Here is an 11874-nt window from a genome sequence, read left to right on the forward strand (position 1 = left end):
TTGGCCTGCCCCCCCAGCAGCGGGTGGGAGCACCCACTTTGCCAGAGCCTCGCTCCCTCGGTGTGCTTCAGAGCATCTAGTCTCTGCCAGGGTGCACGAGGATCCTGTTTCTCTTAGGAGTGAGATGCCGAGCACTTTGTCATATGCTAAGGCGGAGTCACCTTTCTTTTCCTGTGAGTCATACGTCCATGTGTTTTGCTCATTTCTCTGTTGGCTCATTGGTTTATTCTCATTAAATTGTACAAGCTGTTTGTTCATTAAGAAAATGATGAGTTACAAACACCTCTACAGTTTGTCTTCTGACTTTGCTTCTGTGGTTTTTGCCAGGTAGATTTTTTTGATGTAGTTGAATTTAACCAGTTTTCATATCTCCTAAGTTTTGCATTCCTCCCCCACACAAAGATTATGAAAATTCTTTGTTTTCTCCTGGCACCTTTATGGGTTTCATTTTCACACTTAAATCACTGATCTGCTCCTTTGTTTGATATAAAATATGACCCAGGAAACCCAGTTGATTTCAAAGAGCTGCCCGGTTGTCCCAACAGTGCTTATTAAAGGACTCTATTTTGTGTGCAGGTCTGAAATGCGGCCTCGTCATCCAAGTGCCCGGGTACAGCACTGCCGTCTCTGAGCTCCTGCTGTCCCCTTAGCCTGCTGCTTGTGTTATCAGGTGGCATCAGTCACTGTGGTGCGTTTCCACGTCAAGCCCTCTGTGTTCATCTTGGGGAGAAATGGAAGAGAAGGAGGTGCTTCTGTAAGACTAACTCAGCTGGCGTGCTGCTGTTCTGGCTCAGACCCTCTTCTGCGTGCCTGCAGGGGGCTGATTTAAAGACAAAGTGCAGGTCACGTTTCTGGCTGGTGCTAAGCAGCGGTAGCTGGGCTGGCCCCTCTGGCCAGTGGGGTCTGGCGGACTGCACCCCAGAGCAGGTTCCACCACTCTGAACCTGAGAGACCCTGGACGTGGGCCCCACGTTCCTCAGGCCTGGGTGCAGGGAGGACGCCATGCCCTCCTCAATGCCTTCAGTACCCCTCTTCCACACGTGCTTGTCACAGCGTAGTGTGGGTCCCCATGGGTCAGGGAGGAACGGGGGGCCTGGGATGGCACAGCCGTTAGGTGGTTTGGGAGCCATCGGGCCGTTGCTCCTTGCAGCTGCCAGGTAAAGCAGGTGTCTGGCCCCCTGCCCTCCTGGGCTTCAGCCTGCCCTTGCCTCCCTGGCCTAGAAGCTCCGGTGCAGGGAGGCGGGCTTACCTGCCCGTCCACTGGCACCACCGGCTCCAAGCCAGGCTTTGGAAATGGACCATCCCCAGGGCAGACAGCAGGCCTGGTGGGCACTGTGGCAGCCTCCCATTGCAGACCTGGTGGGCCACGAAGGATGGGTAAGCTCGTTGGGCTGGAGGAGAGCCCTTTACCCATTACCATCTGTGAGGGAGGTGGGTGTGGAGCCGGCCTGCACAGGCCAGGGTGCACCAGTGAAGAGAGCGTGACCCAAGGGGCTTCGTGGCAAGGAGTGTGCTAACCAGTACTGGCACTGAAGCAGAACGGAACACAGGGCCGACTTCAGGCCGTGGGGCTTGCTTCCAGAGGGCAGGGGCAGCAAGGGGACCACCTGTCAGGGCAGGTGGGGGGCACTGGTGGGCAGGGCCCCAAGGGGGCCAGGGGCTCAGGCCCCAACCTGGGGGCTCAGGGCCTGCTGGGGAAGCATGGGAAGGACAGGGCTGTTGCCCTTGCCCAAGGCAGGTTGGCCGGGGCTGGCCTAGGAAATGGCAGGAGGATCCGGGAAGCAGTGTCCAGAGTCATGGCCTTATGGCTGGGGTGAACAGGGCATTACAGAAACAGGGTGTCAAGAGATAGCTGCAGAGAAGTTTCCAGAGGACAGCAGTTTGTAAACAAGAGTTTATATGTGCTTCACAGGTGGGTGCCCCAAGCTGGTGAGGGGGCCATATGGTGCCATCAAGGCCTCACCTATTCACAGCACTGGGGCATGAGGCCTTCATCCCCAAAGCTACCTCTTGGCCCAAAGTGGCTGCTGGGGTGCCAGCCAAGTCCAGGTCTGCAGAAGAGAGGAGGAGGGAATATGGTACCCATTTCCTGTGGGGAGCCTCTCGCTCCCCCATCCCATTGATGGTACCTGGCCAGACCTGGTCACAGCATTCACCTGCCCAGAAGGCAGGAAATGTTACCTGTATTCTGAGGTAGGCACTCAGCTACATCAGCCCCTCTGTCCCAGCAGAGACAGAATGGGTCAGTTCCCAGTACAGCTACTCTAAAGGGGCACCACACAGGACTGCCTGGGATGGGATGTGGCATAGGTTGTCCCCTGCCTGCAGGGGCAGGGCACGGACACCACCCCTGTGGACCTGTGTGCTTCATGTATCTCCCTCACAGGGCAGTCCCTGTGAGGATGACCTGTCTGCCACCAGGCGCCCAGGCTATATGTCCAGCCTTCCCCTCACATAAATGCTACCCCTTCCAGGAAGGCTCACCTGCTCCCAGCAGGTCCCTCTGAGCTGAGTGTCACTTCACTTACCATGTGACCCTCAAGTGACCCAGGATGGAGACCTGGGGACTTCCCTGGGCCCTGGGTGCCACCCTGGAATGGGGGCATGACAGATCAGGCCAGCTGACCGGGAGCAAGGGGCTCAGGGTCACAGGTGACTAAAGCTGGCAAGGAAGGAGGGAAGCAGCGGTGGTCCTGTGGCTCTGCTGGGCGTAGGGGGTGCCAGGTGGCCTAAGGGGACTGGGAACGATGGCCTGGACTGGCAGGTGGGTGAGCAGCTGTGGGTCCTGGGGCGGGGAGCAAGAGGGCTAGGGCACACGGGGCTCCCGATTTGCTCAGAAGGACTGAGGGCCATGTTCGGAGGGAGGGAGGTGCTGCATCCACAGGCTTATCTTGGCCTCTGAGGGCAGTGGAGAGGGGAAACAATAGGACCATGAGCAGGTCCCTGGGGCTTTAAAGAAAACCCAGTGGTGTCCTGTGTCTGCAGAGGGACCAGCAAGGGAGCGGGCCAGGGCCTGTGCTGGTGAGAGAAGCTGGTGGGAAGGTGTGTAGCCAGTGAGTGTAGGCAGCTTTTTTGGTAACTGGCTCTGAAGGGGGAGCCACCTGCCAGGGAGGGGTGTTTGAGGGTCAAGGAGAGGGAAAGGGGGCACAGATGCGGGAGCAGGCTGCTGGCCCAGTGAGTGCCCACCTGAGTGGCCAACAGCTGGATAAGGTGGCCAGTTCCCAACACACCGGCTACCAGGAACTATGTGGGGAGGGCAGGCAGGGGCTGGGGAATGGGCGAAGTTGCAAGAGGGCTTTGCAAGAGAGGCCGGTCTGCTAGCAACCCTCACACCCATTCTCCCCTTTTTATAGGAATAAGATGCCACCAACTAAAAATCATTTCCCAACCCTTCTCGGCTTGGGGTGGTTGTATGAGCACAGTAAGATGTGAGCAACTATGTATGATACATGGGTTTCTGGCAAAACCTTCTTGAAAGGAAGGAGGTGTGCCCCTTTTTTCTCTGTTTGCTGCCTGGAATGGGGATGTGATGACTGGAGCTTTGCTCTCTGTCTGGGTCTATGAGGATAAGGGCCCAGCCCAGGTATGATGCAGTGAAGAGCTGATTGGAGGTGAGTCTTTAAGGAATCTGTCAAGGGGTCATCGCTGCCTGGGGCTGCCAATAGCCAGAATTCCTTCACACTAGAGAAAATAAGCAATATCCTTTCAACTTGGGTTCATTCAGGTTTTTGTGCAGCCAGTCAATCCTAAAACACAGCAGGGCACCACAGAGAGCCTAGTACTGGGCTGGGCATGGTAGGGAGGGAACGAGCGCTGATGGTGGGGGGAGTGGCCTCTTGAAGAGGAAGCCATGCCTCTGGGTTCTGCAGCCCCTGGGCCAGCGACTGGGGGCAGTGTGGTGAGTGGGCCCCCCCACCGGAGGCCTTCGGGTGTGCCTGGGCTTGTCTGGTTCACACGGGCAGTGCTGTGCCTTGCTTATCGACAGGAGGTTACTGCCACGAAGTGGACCCCCCCAGGTGCAATTCTGGGTTGTGGGGTGGGTGCTGGCTGGGGCTGGGCCTGGACCAGTGGGCTGGAGAAGGGACCCTCCCGCAGCACATTCCGATACTGGGCCTGAGGCAGTTCTCATGGGACTGACACCAATTAGAACCACAGGGGGACAGGCTCCAGGGCCAGCAAGGCAACTGCTCACCTCTGCCTCCAGGTCAGGCTCTGAGGAGCTGGATCCTGAGTTGGACATAGGAACCCCAAGCCAAGAACCAGGCAGAGGGACCCACCACACCCACTGGGAGCAAGGGTGGTGGGGCCAGCTTGAGGACCCCAGAGAAGCAGTGGAGCCTGCACGGCCTGGCTGTCGGAGGGTGTGCAGGTGGGGGACCCTTGGGAGACCAGCCGGTCTCTGGCTTTGGTTGGTGAGGCAGGATATGGGGTGGGGAGGCCAGGGCTAGAGAGTCTGTGGTCAGACCTCCCTTCCTTCTCCTCCTCCTGTGTGGCAGGAAGGGGTTGGGAGTGCTGGAGGGCTAGCACGCCTCAGGGGACTGCAGGCTCCTGATGAGGTGGGCTCAGGAGAGGCAGAGGATCCTTGGGGGACAAACCCAGCTCCTTCGAGGTCCTGACGGGTGTTCTCTTTTCTGGTTTGTCCACCCAGCTGCAGGAAGTGCAAGTTGTGGATTATTGCTCAGCAGCCTCTCTGGTTGGCTAAGTGCATAGTAACACTGATGATTTGAAGCCAAGTGTTTCCTGGAACCTTCAGGAGCTTTCTGGGGAGCCTCTGTCAGCTGTCTACACTGTAGAGGCACAGGCATCAGTGGTGAGACCTGGGTTGTCCCCAGCCTCCCGCACCCTCTTCTGTGAATTTCAGCAATTTGAGCAGCTGATCTCTGGGAAGAGGAGACAGTCTGGACCTTGGGGCTGACAGCCCCCAGGGAGGGTTACAACCATCCGAGGGTCTTGTAGCAGAGAATTTCCTGCAGCACCAGTGCTGTGCGGATCAGGAGAGCAGAGGAGGGAATGGCACCTCGGGCAGAACCCTGGGCATCCAAGGGGGACACTCTCAGATGGTTGGGGCCACAAGGTGGGCAGGGTGGTCCCAGATGCTGCTCCTCCCACCTGCCCAATGGGTGGGGGGATACCCCTCATCCACCCTTTGCCCAAAAGTGATGGATGCCAATGTGGGGCACTCTTGCACAGGCCCCCATCGCTATCCTCCAGCCCCGCAGGGTCATCCTGCTCCCCAACCCCAGCCTCAGCCCCCAGCAGTAGCTGGTGACAAGCTGACAGGCAGGGAGGAGGCCTCCCCTCCCCAGAGCCGTGTTGACCTATCACACATGGAGGACTAGCCTATAGGAGATGGGGCCCCAGCGCCCCACTTCCTCTGGGGGTACAGAGCTTGGGCAGGGGACCAGCCACAGGGCGGCTGGGTGCCCTCCCTGAGTCTCAGAGGCACTGCTGTGGGACCCTCCATCACCACACGCAGTGCCGGTGTCCACCAGCCCAGGTACTGCCACCTCTCATCTCCTACCTCCCCAGCGACCAGGACACCAGGAGAGGAGTAGGGACCGCGCCCAGAGTGGAATGAAGGTCGCTGGAGGCGAGGTAGTAGCTCTGGTTCGGGGCCCTGGACCTGCGGTAGGAGCGTGGAGTCCGGCTTGTGCACGTGGGCAGGTCGCTCAAGCCCTGCGGGCCCAGCTGTCCTCCAGGCAACGGCAGGAACCCCCTCCTTGGAGGGCCTGTGGGTGGCTGCGCGGCCTGTTGCCCAGGGTGGGTGGTGGGCGGCAGGGGCAGCAATGCGCGCCGACGAACCCCAGTGGCGACTCTCCCGGCTCTGAATTGCTGGGCTCCCCCCCACCACGGCACCTCTGCAGCTACGCGGAGCGGGAAGGGGACGTCCTCGAGGCCACGGCGCAGGGGTAGGAAGGGAAGGCGCAGGACGGGAACCTGAGCCCGCCCAGCCCCAAGCGCGGGCCGCACCCAGGCGCCATCGGCGGGGCAACTGGGGCCCGGCCCAGCGCCGGTTCGATGAGCCCGGGTCGCGCCGAAGCCCCACCGAAGGGCGCGGGCGGCGCGGGAGCCTGAGGAACGCGACCGCCTCCTGCGCTTTATTGATTAAAGTTCAGCAAAGTGCTTGCGAGCAGGCCGAGCATGGCCCTGACGCGAACAGTCGTTTACAAATTTAAAACTCTTATGTAGCAACCGGCTATGTACAGAGTCCGCGACGCAGGGTACAAAACGCCCGCGGCCGCGCTCAGAGGTGCGGCGCGTAGAAGGCGGGCGCGCCGTAGGTCTGGGAGCCCAGCACGAAAGGCGACAGCACCGCCGGGCTCGGCAGGAAGGGCAGCTGCGCGGCGCACACCAGGCCGCCGGGGCCGTGCGCCGGGTACCCGGCCGGGCCGTGCATGGCGAGCGGCGCGCCCATGGGTGGCGACGGGCTGAGGCCGCCGGGCAGCCCCGCGCCCGGCCCTGCGCCAGGCCCAGGCCCCCCGCCGCCGCCGGTCGGCGCGCTCGTGTCGGCGCCCGGGTTCTGCTTCTTCCACTTGGTGCGGCGGTTCTGGAACCAGATCTTCACCTGCGTCTCGGTGAGGCTGAGCGAGAGCGCCAGGTTGAGGCGCTCGCACACCGACAGGTAACGCGTCGCCTTAAACTTGTTCTCCAGCGCCACGAGCTGCTCGTAGGTGAAGGCGGTGCGCGCGCGCCGGGGCTTCCCGGACTTGGAGTCGGAGCCGGTGCGCTTCCGCTTGGGCTTCGCCGCCGCGCCCTGCGGAGTTGTCCCCGCGCCGCCGGGCGCCGCGGCCGCCGAGGGCCCCGGAGGGCCCGGGGCTCCGGGCGAGTTCCCGCGGGGACCGGGCGCCGCGGCCTCGTCGACGGCGCCGGGGGGCGCCCCAGCCTCGGCCGAGCAGCCCGACCCGCAGGCGCCGAGGCCGCCGCCGCCTCCCCGCGCCTCATCTGCGCCACGCGCGGTCCCCGCCTCGGGGGCCTCGTCGTCGTCGTCGTCGGGCGCCTCGTCCCCGCTGTCCGCGCTCGGGCTGCGGCCGCCGCTGCAGTAGCCGTTGGCCTCGGCCTCGTCCGCCTTATGGGGGTCGCCGGCGTCTGCGGGCGCGAACAGGACGGTTAGGGCCGCGGACGCCCGGCCCGGCGGAGCCCCTCTCCTGCGCCGCGCCCACCCTCCCCCTCGTTCTCCTCCCCCGACCCCCGCGCCCGCCCGCGGCCGGTCTGCTCCCTTCCTCACTGGCTTCTCGAAGCTTCGCCTCCGGCTCGTCTCCCGGGCCGCGCCTCTGCCCGAGCCGGGCGGGCGGTACCGCGGGGTTTACCGCGGAGTAAGGCTGCGATCGATGCGCGGGGGAGATACAAACTTAATTAAACTCATTTTGTGTAATGTACAAACTAGTTAACGGCCATTTAATTTATTTCGGCGTATATTACCCGCCAATTATGGCGTGGCGCCGGGCCAGCCAATTACCGGGCGCGTAAAGAGCGGTGGGGCCAGAGGCCTGGGGTGGGGTCGGACCGCCTGCGGGGAGGGGACTTCTGGGGACCAAAATCGGCCTCCCCGGCCCCATCCCTACCTCATGCCTCCAGTCCCTGGAACTTGGCCGCCCTCTGCTCCTTCTCTGAGCCCCAGTGGGTCTGGGCTCATCCCGACCAGGAGGTCCTGGCCTGGGCGCTGAGGTCCGGAGCAGTGCTGAGACCTGCCGGGTGGAAGCCCCGCTAGGCCGAGTCTGAGCAGCAGCCCGGGATCCTCCAAGCAGAGGCCCCTGCAGTAGCTGCATTTTGACTCTTAGAAATTTGGAAGAAATGTTCTGTCCTGGGTCGGACCTGGAGGCCGTCTCTGCAGCCCCCGCCCCCACAGGTGGCCTTACGACCGGAGAGAAACCAGGTCGGGTATCTTACGCGTTGCCACCCAGTCAGGCACCAAGGCCCAGCCGTCGGGTCAAATTAGCACTGAGAACCCGGGACTAAACAACTCGGTCCAGGCAGATTCCTGCAGGGCAACTGCGAAGGTTGCCCGGAGGTCGGCAAGTCAGGTATCCTGGCCCCACACCCCTTAGCAGGAGCAGGCGCTGTCCCCCAAGGGACCCTGAGAACACCTGGCCATCCGGACGCTGCCCTGTCCAGGGGTGAGCTAAGGAGGAACGGGGCCTGACCCTGCTCCCGTGGTGAAACAGCCAGACCGGCCCCTCCGGTTACGATGGGCTCCCTGTGAGAGGAGGCTCTCCTGGAGATTTTAGCCAGGTGGGTTCCCCTCCAGCCAGCCTGGGTTTGCAGCTCCTTCAACTCAGCCTCACCCGGAAGAAGCCAACGCAGGTGCCTGGAGGCGCCTTTTGCCCCAAGACAGCGGGCCCAGCCCTGCCTGCCATGCGCACCCGTCCCTGATCCGGAGAGGGGCCGGGGGAAGGGGCACCAAAAGCAATCAGGAGCCGGTCGAATGCAATTCTCGATCAATATCGGCCCCTAATAAGTGTAATAGGTTTTAATCGAGTAATTATCCGAATTTTGACCCTATAATTTAGATGTTCGGGGGGAGTTTGCAAGGTGCTTGAAAGAGATATGCATGCTGCCGTAATGGGATATCGACCAAGCCGGGGGCGCGGGCCGCCCCATTACCGCCCGCTTTCCGCCGCTAAGCACATTTCCCCTTAACTGTAATCGAAGGGATTTAATTGTTTTTCCAGAGATAACCAGCGTTTTGTCACAATTAGTCTGATTTGTCAAAAAAAAAAAAAAAAAGGAGGAAAGGGGGAGGAGGCCTCAGGCGGCCGCGGTGGGGATGAGAGGTCCCGGGCTGGCCGCCGCGGAACCTCCTCCTCCTCCCGCACAAACTGCTCTCCGAGGCCGGCCTTGGAGTCCCGCAGCCCTGGGCCCAGCCCGGCGGAGCCATCCCTGAGGCGCGGGGCGGCGCGGGCCCCAGAGTCCGGGTCGGACGGAGCCCCGCGCGCGGCGAACTTTCCCCTGAGCCTCGGCGGGCGGCCAGCGGGGCTCGCCCAGGGGTCCAGGAGGCGCCCGCGGAGCCCAGGCCCGTCCCCTGCCCCGGCACCCAGCCCCGGCCGCGTCCTACTCACGCGGCGGCTCAGCTCCGGCAGCGGCTCCAGGTCCGGCGGCGGCGAGGGTGCGGCGCTCCAGTTCCTCTGCGCGCGGTGGGCGTCCCGGGGCGGCGGGGGCCGGGGCGCACGGGGCGCACGCCGAGGGCGCCACGGGGCCCAGCAGCACGCAGCGGCGTCTTCTGCTGTTGAACTTGTTGGGGTCCAGGATGTCCAGCACCGAGAAGGAGGTGGGGCGCGGCGGCGGGCCGGGCCGGGCTGCCCCTGCCCCCTCGGGCGCGGCGGGCACCGTGTCACTGGCTGCGAGCGGCGGAGCTCCGGCCCGGGGAAAGGCGGGCAGCTCGGCGCGCCCGTCCATGGCGTCCCGGGCGGCGGCGGCGGCGGGCGCGGGCTGTGCGGGCCCCGGGCCGGGTCCAGGCGGCGGCGGCGGCAGCGCGGGGACGTCCCCGGGAGCCGCCGGGCCGTTCGCGCTCATGCCGGCCTCCCGCCGCTCCGGCCGCTCGGGCCCCGCCGGCTACTGGACTCCCATCCCCGGCGGCCCGGGCGCGGCCGCACGGTCTCGCGCAGGCGGCCGCAGCTCGGCTCGGTCTCCGCCGCGCCCCGCGCTGGGCCGGTGCTGCCCTGCGCTGCCTCCGCCGCCGCCTCAGGCGCCCGCCGCGCCCGGCCCGCGCATTTATGGCGGCCCCGCCGGCGGCGCCCACGCGCCCACACGCCGCACACACGTGCGCCCGCAGGCTGCCGCGGGGCTCCGCCGGCCTCGTTAGCGCGCGCGCCTAATTGGCTGCGAACGGCCCCGGGCGGAGGAGGCGGGCCCCGCGCGGGACACACGGACCGAGCCCGAGCCCGACCGACGGACGCGCAGTCTGGAGCGGAGTGCGGGCCGGGAGCGGCTGTTGCGGTCAGTTGCGTGTCGCTTCGCCTCCGCTCGCCCGGAAACGGCGCGCCCGCCTCCCGGGCGAAAGGGGAGGAGACAGCCCGGCTCTTAAATAATTAGAGGATCAGCCGGCGGAGGGGCTGCGGAGGCCGCGGGGCGCGCGGGCGGGGGGCGCCCAGCGCTGGCTGGGACATCCCGGGGCAGACCGCGGCGCCCGGCCGGCCTCTCCTCCGGCCCCCGGGCGCGCGAGGCCCTGGCGCTCGGGCGGCTCCTGAGGCTCCGTCGCCCCGCGGCGGCGGGGCCTGGGGTGGGGTCCTGGCCCGCCGACTCTCGGGGTCCTCGCCGCGTCTCCGGACCCCTCCCACGCGGCCCGCGGGTCCCGGGCCCGCCTCTCCCGGGGGCGCCGCCAGGCTCTCTCCGCTCTGGGTCGCCGTCGCTCAGGATCTCTGCCCCTCCACCCCCTCCCGCACCCGCCCCCTTCGTGTCGTCAAATTAGGGCCCGGCCTCGTGCCCCGCGGGGGCGGAGCCGGCCGACCCAGGGGCGTTCACTGGAAGTGGAATCGAAAACGAGGAGGGCTGGAGGGCCCCCAAAATGGGACCGAAGAACCGTCCAAACGACAGATAGCCTTCATAAAAGTCGACATCCTTCAAGAAGGGGTACCATTACCGCAAACTCCCCTTTCCCCACGCCGGAAGAAGGAAGAGACCCCACGGGCCAGGGCTTTATTTGTGCGTTTATCCACAGTGGCGGCTTGCACCACAGGGCCCCGCTGCCCTCGGAGGGTCTGGCCGGCGGCCTGTGTCCGAGGGCGGGACCCCCAACGCTCCCGCCCAGCGCTGCACGCGCCGACGAGCCCCCCGGAGGCTGGTGGAACCAGGTGGGAGCCGGCGGAGGGGGCGCGCCAGCGAGTGTCTTCAGAGTGTGCGGCTGTGACGGGCGTGAGTGTGCGCGCGGGCTTGTGCACGAGCGTTGTGCGCGCCTCCTCACACTGCGGTCCCCGGAGCCTGCTCCGCGCAAGGACGGGTCCTTTGCAATTACCGCGGGCAATGATCCTTTGGAAGCAGAAATTAAAAGTTAGGAGAAATAATGGGGGACCGACTGGCTGTAATTTGGGCCAAGCTCGGACATGCTGAGCCTCAGGGAGGCTGGGACTGGGGGGAGGCATCGTCTCCCCTCCCCCAGCCCGTCCCCTCCCCCGCGTGCTGGTCCATCCAGAGATTCTAATCAGACCCACAACACTGTGTCCTTCCTTGCCAGGACTTGATTATTCTTTATCTTTAAATTATAAATCACCTCTGGGGGAAGGAGGGTGGGTAATCTCTCATCACAGGGAGGTAATTATCTCCTTCCCGCCCCCATCTTCCTGGCCGGACTCTTAGGCTCTCTCTACCCCTCCACCAGCTAAGTTTGAATATATAGATGTACACACCCCATTCACACACATACACATACACTCAATTCACCAGCGCATACCACACACAATCGCAAATTCATTCACGTGCATCCAGGGACACAATCTCAGGCGCATGACCCACAAATGCACTCACACGCCTGCAGCCGGCTTCACGCTCTGCCCCGCCACCTCTGCGCTGGTCTCGCTGCCCCATTTAGCTCTTCCAGTGAGGAGTGCACAGGCCCCTGCCCCGTTCCGGCGCCGCGATGCTCTGCTCTCCCATGAGACACAGCTGCTGGGCCACGGTGTGGGTGGGGGACAGGTCCTTCGGGCAGGCTTCTGACCTGGCTCTGGGTGGTCCAGTTTCAGTGTGAGGCAGAGCATCACGACCCCTCGACCGCGTATTCACACTCCATGCCGAAAGCTTCTGCCCCTACTGCAGGTCACCAGGCAAAGCGCGGCAGTCAGTCACAAACCCCACACACTGCTGGGTGGGCAGGGGCCAGGTCTGGTCTTACCCTGGTTTTACACACTAGACACCTGCAAGTGAGGGGAAGTGGGAGTCCTATTG

General features: G+C 64.0%; 1 protein-coding gene across 1 annotated transcript; it reads right to left on the reverse strand.

Moving 5' to 3' along the window:
• Window positions 1–6119: 6119 nt before the first annotated feature.
• On the reverse strand, window positions 6120–9660 carry NKX1-1 (NK1 homeobox 1). Its single transcript, XM_037027183.2, has 2 exons — window positions 9057–9660; window positions 6120–7086 (listed from the first exon to the last, which is right to left on the reverse strand). Exons 1-2 carry the CDS (start codon window positions 9508–9510, stop codon window positions 6245–6247), a joined length of 1296 nt encoding a protein of 431 aa, XP_036883078.2. The 5' UTR covers window positions 9511–9660; the 3' UTR covers window positions 6120–6244.
• Window positions 9661–11874: the final 2214 nt, after the last annotated feature.

This window comes from Manis javanica, chromosome 5 (assembly GCF_040802235.1).
Source record: "Manis javanica isolate MJ-LG chromosome 5, MJ_LKY, whole genome shotgun sequence".
In the NCBI taxonomy this organism is placed as follows: Eukaryota; Metazoa; Chordata; class Mammalia; order Pholidota; family Manidae; genus Manis; species Manis javanica.

Excerpts from the sequence above, each read along its gene's own strand:
- NKX1-1 (XM_037027183.2), bottom strand. The coding sequence starts at position 9,510 with ATGAGCGCGAACGGCCCGGCGGCTCCCGGGGACGTCCCCGCGCTGCCG. Across the intron at positions 7,087-9,056 it reads TGCCGGAGCTGAGCCGCCGC|ACGCCGGCGACCCCCATAAG; the intron begins GTGAGTAGGACG and ends TCGCGCCCGCAG.